The sequence below is a fragment of the Schistocerca serialis genome, chromosome 7 (genome assembly GCF_023864345.2).
Source record: "Schistocerca serialis cubense isolate TAMUIC-IGC-003099 chromosome 7, iqSchSeri2.2, whole genome shotgun sequence".
NCBI classification, from domain to species: Eukaryota; Metazoa; Arthropoda; class Insecta; order Orthoptera; family Acrididae; genus Schistocerca; species Schistocerca serialis.
In genome coordinates, this window is record NC_064644.1 from 93,955,853 (window position 1) to 93,971,004 (window position 15,152).

The following is a 15,152-nucleotide window of genomic DNA, read 5'->3' on the forward strand; positions in this document are numbered from 1 at the left end:
CCGAGCGACTGGAAAAAAGCACAGGTGACGCCTGTATATAAGAAGGGTAGAAGGACGGATCCTCAAAATTACAGACCAATATTCTTAACATCGGTTTGTTGCAGGATTCTCGAACATATTCTCAGTTCGAATATAATGAATTTCCTTGAGACAGAGAAGTTGCTGTCCATGCATCAGCACGGCTCTAAGCATCGCTCCTGCGAAATGCAAATCGCCCTTTTTTTACATGATATCTTGCGAACCGTGGATGAAGAATATCAGACGGATGCCATATTCCTTGACTTCTGGAAAGCGTTTGACTTGGCGCCCCACTGCAGACTCCTAAGGTAAGAGCATATGGGATTGGTTCCCAAGTATGTGAGTGGCTCGAAGACTTCTTAAGTAATAGAACCCAGTACGTTGTCCTCGATGGTGAGTGTTCATCTGAGGTGAGGGTATCATCTGGAGTGGACCAGGGAAGTGTGGTAGGTCCGTTGTTGTTTTCTATCTACATAAATGATCTTTTGGATAGGGTGGATGGCAATGTGTGGCTGTTTGCTGATGATGCTGTGGTGTATGGGAAGGTGTCGTTCTTGAGTGACTGTAGGATGATACAAGATGACTTGGACAGGATTTGTGATTGGTGTAAAGAATGGCAGCTAACTCTAAATATAGACAAATGTAAATTAACACAGATGAATAGGAAAAAGAATCCCATAATGTTTGAATACTTCATTAGTAGTGTAGCGCTTGACACAGTCACGTCGATTAAATATTTGGGCATAACATTGCAGACCGATATGAAGTGGGACAAGCATGCAATGGCAGTTGTGGGGAAGGCGTATAGTCGTCTTCGGTTCATTGGTAGAATTTTGGGAAGATGTGGTTCATCTGTAAAGGAGACCACTTATAAAACACTAATACGACCTATTCTTGAGTACTGCTCGAGCGTTTGGGATCCCTATCAGGTCGGATTGAGGGAGGACATAGAAGCAATTCAGAGGCGGGCTGCTGGATTTGTTACTGGTAAGTATGATCATCACGCGAGCGTTACGGAAATGCTACAGGAACTCAGGTGGGTGTCTCTAGAGGAAAGAAGGCGTTCTTTTCATGAATCGCTACTGAGGAAATTTAGAGGACCAGCATTTGAGGCTGACTGCAGTACTGTTTTACTGCCGCCAACTTACATTTCGTGGAAAGACCACAAAGATAAGATAAGAGAGATTAGGGCTTGTACAAGGCATATAGGCAGTAATTTTTCCCTCGTTCTGTTTGGGAGTGGAACAGGAAGAGAAGATGCTAGTTGTGGTACGAGGTACCCTCCGCCACGCATCGTATGGTGGATTGCGGAGTATGTATGTAGATGTAGATGTAGGCCTTCTACTCAGCTAAGCGGCAGTGTTGGTCATGACGCTGTTCCAGGGGCAGGCTTCCACTTTTAGTGTGCACCTCCTTATTGTTGTCCCCACTGTGCCCTCTGCTGTACTCCTGTCACCAGCAGCCTCACACTCTAGTGAGACATGCAACTGTGCCTACTTATATGGAGCCCGCATATTTTGACCTGCCCTCCTCCCTCTCTGCCTTCCCCTTCTGTATCCCTTTCGCTGATGGTCAAACCCGCTGACATAAGTATTTACCTGTGGACGGCAGTAAGCCAAACAGGCCCATGCTTACTCTGAGTTCACCCACCACAGATTTCGCCTTACACTTTGTGCCCAGTGTTGTTGCCGAGCGCTTGGTCGTCAGCTGTCTGCACCAGCCAAGTGCTGAGTTTATGCCTGTGCACATCTTTACACGATTTCGGACTACCTGCTTCCAGTAGAGTGATTCACAAAGCGAGTCTTATTTCCTCTCACATAGTTTTGTTCCCCAGTTATTATTGAGCCACTGTTGACCTGTGAAGAACCCACACTGACAGTGTAGTGTAGCGGCATTCATGCTTGTGCTGATACTAAAAAAACTATCAAAACAGATTTCCAACTGATATTATCTATTAATTAAGATACATATTCATGGTTACCTTGTCCTTTGTCATGAACTTTTCCAGCCCTGGTGCCCATTCATGCTTTTGTATTCGTTGGTTTGAACAATAATCCTTGCACGGACAAAGCTGTGGAGAGCATTCAGCATAAACCATTCGATTTATACACTCCTCACCACATCCCTTGACACCAGGTCTACTTGGTAGTGGACAGTTACAAGCCTGTGCCTCATACATGTACGTTGGTTTGACATCGTAGTACACATCTACAAAAGAATTACACATGCATATAATTAGTTTAAATAATTCTAATAATGTGCAAGTAAGTTATACAGTTATCTTTCAGAACTCTGTGATAACACTTACTTGTGCGGATCTTTTTGTAATTCCAAGACGGTACCCGATCTCGGCCTGGAAGCTGGCTATGTGTATGTAACCACCACAAGTCATACGGCAATTTGAACTCCAGCCGTCTCTGTCGCAAATATTTTCCACAGTGGTATGGTGGAGGAAGAAGACCATGCTGGTGTTCTTCGGGCCTATAGATAAGTCTGGATTTTCCCACATCTGCTGGTGGCCGCCTAACACTGTAAACATAGTAATGGAAAGGCCTTGGTGGAATATAAGTAATGGAAGGAATAAAGATAACAAACAACCCACCATAAAGCTGAGACATTGGTCTGTAGGTAGATGCATAAATATAAATGAGAACACTGCTGAGCTTTCAGATGAATCTTTCTTCAGAACTAAGCTCTGAAGAAATATTCTTGCAAAAGCGTGGCAATGTCCTCAGTCTTGTTTCGGTGCCTATCAGACACTCGATGCCTCAGCTATACAGAGAGTCGTTACTCAGCTATACAGAGAGTTGTTGCCTTAATTCCTATTGTTAACACTGTAAACATAATGAAAGAGATAAGTAGGACTAAACAGACTATATCTACAAGGGCCTTTTTTTCCAACCTCCAATAGGCTATAAATAAAAGACAAATTCATAGAAAACATATTACCAAAATTTTTGTACACTTATGGTTACTTTTCAATATAATCACCGAAAAGATTGAGACATTTATCATACCTGTGGACAAGCTTTACAATACCCTCTTCAAAAAATTTTGCCGCCAATGAATGGTATGAAAGTGCTGCCCTCCTAGCCATGTCTTCGGTTCAGGGAAAAGGTGAAAGTCGATGGGTGCCAGGTCAGGACTGTACGGCGGATGATCGAAAATTTCCCATTGAAATTGTTCAAGGAGCCATTGGTTGGTTGGTTTAAAAGAGGGGGAGGGACCAAACTGCTAAGTCATTGGTCCCTCGTTCCAATTATTAATTCCACAAGGATGGGAGTAAAATAATCAAGACATACAAAACACAGCTGGAAGAAAGGAGAAAACCACAAGAATGACAGAAGGGCAACAAACTCTAAAATGGACAAAATCAGACAATAAAATCAAAGAGAAGCAAGAAACATGTAGAAGAAGATCAAAACAAGAGAGCAGATTACCATGGCTGGCTGGTCACTAGAATAAAAAGGAGAAGCCAAACACTCTGCAACACAATAAAACCTCCACTCTAAAAGCGGTAGGGTGGAAGCCACAGAGGGACAAAGGACATGCGCAAAACCTAGATCAACTGACAAAACCCAACTTCACGAATAAAACGAACTAAAGCTGCTGTTGAGGCACTGTTGCCAAACACCGAAGGTAGGGTGCTGGGAAAGTTAAAAGTCCACCGCAGAGGGGCTAGAAGTGGGCAGTCCAGCAAGAGGTGGACGAGCGTCATTTGTGAGCCATAGCAACACCGAAGAGGGTCCTTGCGATGGAGGAGGTAACCACGTGTCAGCCACATATGGCCAATGCGTAGCCGGCAGAGGACAACTGCTTCCATGCGAGAGGACCGCATGGAAGACTTCCACACATTCGTAGTATCCGTAATGACATGCAGTTTGTTGTGCATTCTGTTGTGCCATTACATCTCCCAAAGTCGAAAAACCCTGCCGCACAAGACAGAATGCAGGTCAGTTTCAAAGATGCCCATTCCAGATGCGGTTTCCGCTTAGCCTGTTTGGCCAGCCTGTTGGCAAGTTCGCTGCCTGTGATTCCGACGTGTCCTGGGGTCCGCACAAACACCACTGAATGACGGGACCATTCCAGGGCATAGATGGACTCCTGAATGGCTGGTACCAAAGGATGGCGAGGGTAGCACTGGTCGATAGCTTGTAGGCTGCTCAAGGAGTCAGTGCAAAGGTGGAATGACTCATCAGGGCATGAGTGGATGTGCTCAAGAACATGAGATATGGCCACCAGCTTTGCAGTGATAACACTGCAGCCATGTGGAAAGGAGAGCTGTTCAATATGTCCTCTATGAACACAGCAAAGCCTACGTGACCACCAGCCATCGAGCCGTCGGTGCAAACCACTTCATGGTCCCGGTACATGTCGAGAAGCAAGAGAAAGTGATAGCGGAGAGCCACAGGGTTAACGGAGCCCTTAGGGCCATGCAAAAGGTCCAGAAGAATCAGCGGCCTAGGGATACACCATGCAGGTGTATGTGAATGGACCTCGAGGGGAGGTGGTAACGGGAAGGACCCCAGTTCAGACAGAAGGGACTGGATGCGAACTGCAACTGTAAGCCCTAACCTGGGCCGCCGATGCAGGAGACAAACTGCCGTGGTTGGGAAAAGGAGACGGTATTTCAGATGCGCAAGAGAACTAAAATCATGTGCAACATAACTGGTGAGCAGTTGTGCATGCCTAACCTTCAATGGAGGGACTCCAGTCTCCACCAGGACACTGGTCAGCGAACTTGATCTAAAAGCTCCCGTCACTAGGCGAACACCACAGAGGTGCACTGAGTTGAGTAAACGCAACGCTGCAGACACCGCCAAACTTAAACAAGACTCTCATAGTTGAGGCGGAATTTAACTAGGGCTCCGTAGAGCTGCGGCAGCGTAGAGTGATCTGCACTCCAGTTGGTGTTGCTTAGGCAGCGTAGGGCATTGAGGTGCAGCCAGCACTTCCACTTAAGCTGACGAAGGTGAGGTAGCCAAGTCTCCACTAAAGTGAGTGGATCGTCATTAAGGTAAAGTTCTGGTTCTGGATGAATGGTGCAACACCGACAGAAAAGCACGACACACGACTTCGCGGCTGAAAACTGGAAACTGTGGGCTAGAGCCCATGACTGTGCCTTGAGAATGGCTCCCTGTAGGTGCCGCTCACTCAGCAACACCAGTACAGCAGGAGCAGTACGAAATGTAGAAGTAATCCACATACAGAGAAGGTGAGACCGACGGCCCTACAGCTGCTGCTACATCATTAATAGCCACTAAAAATAAAGAGACACTCAATACGGAGTCGTGCAGAATGCCATTCTCCTGAATATGGGGGGAACTATGGGAGGCACCGACTTGGACACGGAAAGTACGGAGTGACAGGAAGTTTTGGATAAATATCGGAGCGGGCCCTGGAGACCCCACTCATACATTGTGGCTAGGATATAATGTTGCCAGGTCGTGTCGTTTGCTTTACCTAAGTCAAAAAAGATGGAAACCAGATGTTGGCATCTGGGAAAGATTCTTTGGATGGCAGACTCGAGGGACACAAGATTATCAGTGGTAGAGCGACCATGGCGGAAGCCGCCCTGACAAGGAGCCAGTAGGCCACGTGACTCCAGGACTCAACCCAACCACCAACACACCATATGTTCCAGCAGCTTACGAAGAAAGTTGGTAAGGCTGATGGGCCGGTAGATATCGACATCAAGTGGGTCTTGACTGGGTTTGAGCACTGGAATAAGGGTGCTCTCCCGCCATTGCAATGGAAAGATGCCATTGGACCAGATCTGGTTGAAGGTGATGAGGAGATGCCGCTTGTAGTCAGACGAGATATGTTTAATCATCTGACTGTGTATCCAATCCAGCCCAGGAGGTGTGTTGGGGCAATGAGCAAGGGTGCTGAGGAGCTCCCACTCTGTAAATGGGGTGTTATAGGGTTCACTGTGGCATGTAATGAACGAGAGGACTTTCCTTTCCATCCAATGTTTGAGGGTCCGAAAGGCTGGGGGGTAGTTTTCCAACACAGAGGCTCGAGCATAATGCTCAGCAAAGTGCTCGACAACACCATTTGCGTCGGTAGTTAACACGCCATTGATGTTAATGCCAGGGACACCTGTTGGGGTCTGGTACCCAAAAAGACGTCTGATCTTCGTCCAGACTTGGGAAGGTGATGTATGGCACCCAATGATTGACACATACCTCTCCCAACACTCCTGTTTCCGTCATTTTATAAGCTGGCAAACGCGGGCACAGAGCCACTTAAAGGCTACTAGGTGCTCTAGAGAAGGGTGCTGCTTATGTCACTGTAGAGTTCACCAACACTCTTTAATTGCCTCAGTAATTTCTGGCAACCAGCAAGGGACTGTCTTTCGCTGGGGCCACCCTAAAGAATGAGGGATTGCGTTTTCTGCCACAGAAATGATTGCTGTAGTGACCCGCTCAATGACAACATCGATGGCACCATGTGTGAGAGATTCAGCAGTGACAACAGAGGTGAAGGCTTCCCAGTCTGCCTTGTTTAAAGCCCATCTGGGTAGGTGTCCATGGGGATGACACCGGGGGAGTAACAGGAAGATGGGGAAATGGTCACTACCACACAGGTCGTCCTCCAGTGGATAGATGGGAGAAGGCCAGGACTGCAACGTGAGAGATCAATGGCCGAATATGTGCCATGTGCCACACTGAAATGTGTGGGGGCACCTGTATTTAAGAGGCAGGTCTAGTTGTGACAGTAAATTTTCAACCTCCCTACCTCGCCCAGTAAGCATGGCGCCACCCCACAAGGGGTTATGTGCATTAAAATCTCCCAAAAGTCGGAAAGATTTAGAGAGTTGATCAATCAGTGTAGCCAATACGTTCAGGGGTACTGCACCATCTGGAGGAAGATATACATTGCAGACAGTTACTTCCTGCATCGTCCTTGTCCTGACAGCCACAGCTTCAAGAGGGGTTTGAAGGTGCACAGGTTCACTACATAGAGAGTTCCGTATATACATGCAAACTCCACCTGACACTCTATTATAGTCACTATGGTTCCTGTAATATACCTTATAGCTGTGGAGGGCAGGGGTCTGCATTGCCAGGAACCAGGTTTCCTGGAGAGCAACGCAGAAAACAGCTGTAAGGCTTAACAGTTGCTGTAGCTCAGCCAGGTGGTAGAAAAAACCACCGCAATTCTACTGTAGGATTACGTGATCGTGAGACTGGGAAGGCATGAAACACTCAATGAGGCAGTCTACGCCTCAGGGTCACCTGCTGCCACCAGATTAGTATCTGTGCAATCGACATCCATTGTGTCTGAGGGTCCAGCAAGATCTAGGTCCTCAGCGGACGCCAGAATCTTCACCTCATTCTCAGACACAGAGCTTGTAGGTTTGTAGGTAGTGGTGGTGTGGATGCCACTGCAGGGCCTTGGTTCTTGGGGGGAGGGGGTGTCTTTTTCTTTTCTTTTTAGGTTTCTCTCGCTGCTCCTCAGGTTTGTCCGGTTGGGAGGGCTTCACTGATTCAGTCTCAGGGACTGAGGAGGACTGTGAAGCCCTATGACCAGCTACCTGTGGTTGCTTCAGCCAGTGGCGGGTGTCAACTTTACCGCTGGTAGGAACCTGGGAAGGGAGTGACCCAAGGGATCCCTTCCTGGCAAGAGGAGCTGAAGAAGACTTACGCTTCTTCGGCTGAGAAGTGGGGACTGACGTCCCCGATGGTTGGGAGGGTGTTGCTCCTGAAGTAGGTTGTGCATGAGCAACAGGGAGGGAAGTGGCCCCCCCACAATAAAGGGGGCAAGTGGAGTCTGACGGCTCTGAGAGCCAACTGTACGTGGCAGAACAGAAGATGGTAGAACTTTTGTCATAGCGGCGACGCAGGTTGACATAATATGCACAGGACGTAGTCTCTCATATTTTCTCTTAGCCTCAGTGTAGGTTCAGTCGATCCAGGGTCTTGTATTCAATTATTTTTCTTTCTTTCTGGAGAATCCTGCAGTCTGGCAAGCGAAGCGAATGGTGTTCTCCGCAGTTGACACAAACTGGAGACGGAACAGAGGGAGTACTGGGATATGAAGGGTGTCCACAATCCCGACAGGTAACGTTGGAAGTACAGCGGGAAGACAAATGGCCAAACTTCCAGCACTTAAAGCACCGCATCGGGGAATGGATATATGGCTGTATGTCACAGTGGCAGACCATCATCTTGACTATCTCGGGTAATATGTCTCCCCCAAAGGCCAAGAAGAAGGCACTGGTGGCAACCTGATTATCCCTCGGACCCTGGTGGACACGCCGGACAAAACGGACACCTCGTCGCTCTAAATTGGCATGCAGCTCATCGTCAGACTGCTAAAGAAGGTCCCTGCGAAATATGATACCCTGGACCATATTTAAGCCCTTATGGGGCGTGATGGAAACAGAAACATCCCTCACCTTGTCAAAGGTGAGTAGTGCCTGTAACTGGGCAGAGGATGCTGTTTTGATCAAGACTGACACCGATTGATTTTGGACAAGCCCTCCACCTCCCCAAACTTGTCCTCTAAATCAAGGAGCCGTTGGGTTGTGCCAGCAGTGTGTGGATGAGCTTTGTCATGGGTCAACACGATTCCTGAAGTCAGCATTCCTCTTCATTTGTTTTGAATGGCTCTATGCAAATGTCGTAAAGTTCCACAATGAGCAGCTGCATTAATAGTGGTTCTGGGCTGCATAAACTCTACAAGCAACGTACCTATTTGGTCCCAAAACACGGTAGCCATAACCTTTCAGTTGTTGAATGTTTGTTTGAATTTTTTTGATTTGTCTGGTGAATCTGGATGCATTCATTGCTGTGATTGTCGTTTTGTTTCCAGTACTTGGTCCAAGTTTCATCTCCAGTAACTATTGATTTCAAAAAGTTCTCTCCTTCACTGTGATAACAGTCAAGGAAATTCAAAGCTGACACCATTCGGTGACTTTTGTGGGTGTCTGTCAACATTTTCGGAACACAACGAGCACAAAGTTTTTTGTAGCTTAAATGTTCAGTAACGATAGAGTGTACGACAGATCTTGAATCTTCTGGAATTTCCATAGACAAAGCAGTTATGGTGAACCTACAATTTTCTGTAACCAATCAGTCAATGTGTTCAACAAGGTCGGCTGTAATGACAGACGTTCATCCCTGGGACCCTTCATCATGCATGTCACTTCGGCCATCTTTAAACCTTCTGCACAGACCATCAGTCACGAAGTTATCACCATACACTTGGCTCATTCTCTGATGAATTTCTGCTGCACTATTCCCTTCTGCTTGCAGAAACCAAATTACACTTTGTAATTCAAACTTGGCAGGAACAACAATGACGGCCTCCATGTTTAAGTGGCTGTTGTGCAACACAGACTGATGCCTTGAGGTCGGCAATGGCAGAGTGTGTAGTGCGAGAGTTGCACAGTAGACTACAGCGCATGTCCACTTTCTGCCGCTCAAGTAGCTTCTATACTAAGTGATCGGAGGTCGACAAAAAAAAAAGAGGCCCTCGTACATACTACAGCACAGCAAACTGACACACACACACACACACACACACACACACAAACCTTTCACTACACATCTCTTGGATCAAAAGTACTGATATTCTTTTCAGGTATTCCGACAATGTCTCATCACATAAACAGAAGGCACTTCAAACTCAGAGTGCTTTCTGAACTATTCTATACTCTGTATTTGCTGTAACCTGAAGCTCCTTTTCCTTGAAACCAAAAAATTAACTTAGCATTGTATGAAGAAAAGGGACTTCTTACTGCAGTAAACACAAAAGCAGTTCAGTGGCTCAAACAAATAAGGGTATTGCACTACGTCAGGACAATATAAGTATTGATGATTACCGGAAGCAGATGATTTCTGAAAACATATGGTGCATATGGCAGTGAACAAGTTAAAACTGAAAAAAATAATGATAAAGGATGGAAGGGGGACTGCAGTTTCTTTCAAACTTTTCTTCCCAGAATAAAAAGTAACAGCTACTCCGCACTATCAGAGTTTCTTTAAACAAAATTTATCTTGAATAAATTATCATAACTTATTTTAAACTTACTCTGTTTTATAGTAGTCTGAAAATAACCCAGCCACAAGATATTTCTTTCTCCACCGAGGCTGTTTTTTACGCTGAGAAGACTTTGTAGATTCATCACCCGAAGGAACATCACTACATATCATACTTTCATATGGAAGCACTTCACTGCTGCAAATAAGTTGTAATAAGAAACCAGATTATTATAGAACCAACACACATCAAAAATGTAATTTTATTGTACAATTGCCGACTCTGTGACAACTTAAAACAGGTAAATTCGCTTCAGAGAACCTCCATTCCTGGGACTTTACGAAGTTCGCACATAGCAACTCCTCAATAGGAATGGTGTGATGAGTGCTGATGAGGCCACACATAACACTGTGTTCACCTCTATCAACACTTATCATTTTGGTGCTAGAAGATAAATTAAATTTATTTGCCATGGAATATGAATGAGAATTTCGACTATCAGATAGCTGCATTATATAATAATTAACAAAAATAGTTCAAGCACATATGGGTTAAGTGTTAACTCTGCATAAATAACTTACAGTTATGGTACTCAGTATCAAAAGATTATAAGTATGTCAAGATGTACTGTACAACATTAAGTGCACAAAGAAAAATATATTGCAAAAATTAACTTTTCACTTTAAGCAAAAGTCATGTTTGGTAGTCATATATACAGGATATAAAAACTGTGATTACAATTCAGCAGCTGGGGTGGAACTTTAGTACCAACTATGGTAGGAATGCCCAGAGTCAATCTATTAATTACGGTTAGGACCAAAGATCTGTTACTTTGTACTGTTCCTCATAAAGTGTAATATCTCCTAAATTCCTTGTAACAATCCAGGGCAGACTTTTCTTTTACCTCAGAAACAAGCACATCACTGTATCAATCTCTATATCTTTTCCACTTTCCTCATTATTAAATTTGAATCAGGTAACTAAAGAGAATGACTTCTCTACTTGGAACAGGAGGCACCACGTAAGTATCACAGCTAAGTGGCTAGTGGGTGGCTTGCAGCATACCAACTGCAATGTTCCCACATTCTCTATATTTGTCCATCTCTGTTTTCCTTGTGGGGGTTTGAATAAAATCTCATTTGGATATCAAATTACCTTATGACTTCTCTGAAATTAACATTGTAGGTTTAACAGTAACCCACTATCCTGGCAAATATTTGACAAGAAATGTTCTTCTGGAGGTGTGTCTACTTAGCAAAAATGATAACAGTGACCGAAACTGTCTCATGAGAAATCTGACATGTTTTTCTTTGAAATAAAATTAATTAAACAAATATCTTTAATGAAGATGCCCATATTACTTACTATGGAGTGAGCACTGTAAATAATAAAAACACTGTGGAAATAATTCATATGCAATTTTCAGTGATTATCTAGCACTAGTACAGAAACTTCGGTGCTTAAGTTTTTGCTGCTCTAACTAATAAATAGAAAGGGGAATAACTTTCATTTTACAGTCACAAGAAGAAGGGCAACACTGTGTCACTATATACATTTTAAAAGGAATAAAAGATATTCTTCACATATCACCATTAACATATTTTAACAATATACCCAATTATTTTCATAGTATTTGTATTTGTGTGTGTGTGTGTGTGTGTGTGTGTGTGTGTGAGGGAGGGGGAGGGAGAGAGAGGGGGGGGGAGGGAGAGAGGGAGAGAGAGAGAGAGAGAGAGAGAGAGAGAGAGAGAGAGAGAGAGAGAGAGAGAGAGAGAGAGGGGTGGGGGTGGGGAGGGGGTATTTATACATTTTTTCATTCAGGTGAATGAACTCACGACAACACTTTTAACTATTGACACCACAAATAAATAGAGAAAACAACTGAAAACAGTGTACTTACACATCATCTCTGTCAACATAGTCCTCACGACATTTTCTATAGCGCTTTGGTGGAGCAACAGGCTCATCTTGTGACAAGTCACGTCTCCTCTTCCTCCTAGGTATTTCTTCATTGGGTGGTAACACCATATCTTCCATAGCACATGAACTCTCATCATCTGTTCCATAACCTTCCATTTTTGCACCAACATCACGCAATACACCTCTGCTTTTTTTGCTACTACTTATTACGTCGGATTCAGTGTCAGTATCATCTTCCACTTTGCAGGCGCTTTTTCGATTTTTGTTCTTATCTCTAGAGTAAAGGTCTAAGGTAGTAGTACTAGTAACACACTCTACTTTCTCTTCCCTGATCTTTTCGTCCGAGCACTGAGGTATTTCTGTTGTTTCCGACTTCAGTGATTCAATTTTACGACCCTTTGGTTTTTCACTTTTTGCCGACACTTGGTCCCTTTTATTTGGTGATTTGGTCTCTGTGCACTGAGTCCCATTAACTGAACTGGAATTCAAAATTTCACTATTTGACACTAATGCTTCATTTATCACAGGTACGTGGAGTGATGTAGCTGGTGATTCACTGGAATTTTGTACTTTCTCTGGCAGACAGTTTTGAATCTGTTCCAAGGATTTATCAATCAATGGTGGTCTCTTTTTCTTCTTTCTTTTTATTGGAAAGCCAGTTCTGTTAATTGTTTTCCTTCTTCGAGCTCTTTCTTTCACTGCCCCTGCTGCTTTTTTCAGAAGCTCTAGTGGAGTTAATTTTGTAACATGGATACGCACATCCCTGATTAACTTTCTCCTCTTTAGATGTACACGTTTCAGGTTTGATTCTTCCCGGGCTGATGCTCCATTAAGACGTTTCAATCTGAGACTATGAAATGTGTGTGTTCCATGTTCAGTAACACTGTTTTTATCACTACTAGAACTCACTTTTGAGGAAGGAGCAGGCCTTGTCTGCACTGTCCTGGTTATAACGGGGGATGTTCTGCATGGCTGTGGAACAGATCTTCCTGAAGTAACTGTCGATTTTTCTGTAGGTGGAATTACTGTAGGTGACTGCACTGATTTTGCAATGTCTTTTACACTGGTGTCACTAGTTTTACCAGCAGGTAAATTGCTTTTGTTAGTACACACAGATTCTTTCGATAATGCAGCTCTTGTTACGGGCGATGAAAGCTTTGTGGCTGTTACTGTCCTGTTTCCTGTGGACACTTTACTTAATGGTGACAATGATTTAGCAGCTGCCACTGACTTTGTTTGTGAAGACGCTAATTTATTTGAAGCTGAATTGGTTTTAACTACTGTCCTGTTAATGACTGAACTTCCGCGTTTCGGCAACACAGCTGTTTTCGAAACTGATGACGATAACCTGTGGATAGGAGATCCCACCTTAATGGTGGGGAAACTGGACTTGCTCAATACTGGTGATGATGGCTTTACATGTGTAGGAGAAGCAGGAACAGTGGAATCTGGCTCAGCAATTTTCACTGACGGTTCAAAGATGCCTGGTGGAACTTTTGGTTCAGCAGACACCGAAGAAGATCCCTGAACAACTGCTGTTGGTGCGATTGTTGTCACCACTGATGACGATGCTGTTGTTATTGTAGTTGTCACTGTTGCTGCAACTGCACTGGTTGTTGTAACTGCAGTAACTGAGGATGACAACAATGGTGTAGTAGACACCGGCAGTGGCACACTGACAACAACAGGAGTGGCAGTAGAGTTTATACTCGCACTACGTGACGCAGTTCGTTTGCTTGGTTGTGGAGGAACATTATGTGAAGAACTGTTATCACCTGTTACATCTTTGTTCTTGTTAACTACCACACAAGGTGTTTTTGCACTATTGCAAGTAGCAGCTACAACATTCTCTAATCTATGCCTTTTTTTAGGTGTGACAATTACAGTGCGTTGTCCCTGAGGGGTTTTGTCAAGACATGGCGTTGTTGTATATTTGGTTATACAAGCCTCTATAGTTTCATCTATGGAATTTCTGGAAACATCTGCCAGCAGTTTAGACTTTATGTCGATCTGAGCACAATTCTTATTAGCTGCATTTGTCAAGCAGTTTGTTTTATCACCCAATTTTTCTTTTGAAACTGAGCATATCTTCTCTGCTGGTTTTACCTGATTTTTACCAGCTGTTGCCACTATGCTTGTACTGCTTGTACCACCCTTCTCTTTCTCTAGACACAATCTCTCCATTCCACTTGTTTTCTTGCTGTCAGTGGGAATGTCTATTTTCATAGTATCTGCTGATGTGTTAACTGGCTGAAGGTTTGTTGCTGTTGACATGTGGTAGTGACGTTTCTTCAAAGGAAGCCTCTGTTCATTGCTGGCATTAGCTTCAGGCCGTTCATGACCCTATAACAAAAATACACCGATTGTTATTTCCAAAGTTTGCAACTAAACAAAAATACTGGAGACTCAAATTATATCACAAACTACAGTAAAGGAAAGACACCCTACAGTTGTGTGGGGCATTTTTAAAGACGATATCGAGCAAAGTGTGCTACAGACTGTACAATGCAGTATGTATCAAAAGAGTATATGCGCTGTTTGAATATGAATTTGTGTATAACCCGTATGTATAACAAATATTTAAAATATAATAAAGCCAATGTCCAGATAAGCGTAGATAAAACATTTTAGCAGGAATTGCTGGGCTGTGATTCAGTGTAGCTATTATAGCATTTAAGTGAAAGAATGAATAAGTATTCCCTGTACGTAAATACTTTTACGATTCTTCAATACATACACTGAGGTGTCAAAAGTCATGAGATATCAATATACAAATATATAGATGGCAGTGGTATCATGCACACAAAGTACAAGATGTCCCACTCGAAAGGGGCCCCACAAACGTGTAGCAATTCCACTGAAATTACACTGTGTAATTTGTGACATCTGATGTGGCAACACTGTACTTTGCGGCATCGTTTGAGGCAACAGTGTGTTTCTGCGCATCACTGTGGCTGCAGCTTAGTGTTTTGTGTTTAGCAACAATGTATGGCTATTCTGTCGAAGAGTGCATGTTTTTTGTGAAACAATGTTGGATTATTGGTTTCATTAACACATGTCAGTGAATGTTTGTTGAAAGGTTTGGTGACCAGCACATTCTGTCTAAATGCTGCATACAACACTTAGTGAACAAGATAGAGAGCAATTGAATGATGTTGGATATTCATGGCAGGGGACAGCCACCATTATTGGGGGAGGGGGGGGGGGTTACTAATGTGAAACAA

At 43.9% G+C, this 15,152-nt stretch overlaps 1 protein-coding gene across 2 annotated transcripts in view; it reads right to left on the reverse strand.

The window, feature by feature from the left end:
- Positions 1–15,152, reverse strand: part of LOC126412618 (histone-lysine N-methyltransferase ash1) — a 328,316-nt gene that overhangs the window by 51,760 nt on the left and 261,404 nt on the right. For both annotated transcript variants that reach the window (XM_050082287.1, XM_050082288.1), the window contains 4 exons: positions 11,909–14,271; positions 10,060–10,206; positions 2,327–2,547; positions 2,000–2,226 (listed from right to left, as the gene is read on the reverse strand). In XM_050082287.1, the coding sequence (XP_049938244.1) occupies positions 2,000–2,226; positions 2,327–2,547; positions 10,060–10,206; positions 11,909–14,271 (2,958 nt within the window). The remainder of the gene's footprint in view (positions 1–1,999; positions 2,227–2,326; positions 2,548–10,059; positions 10,207–11,908; positions 14,272–15,152) is intronic.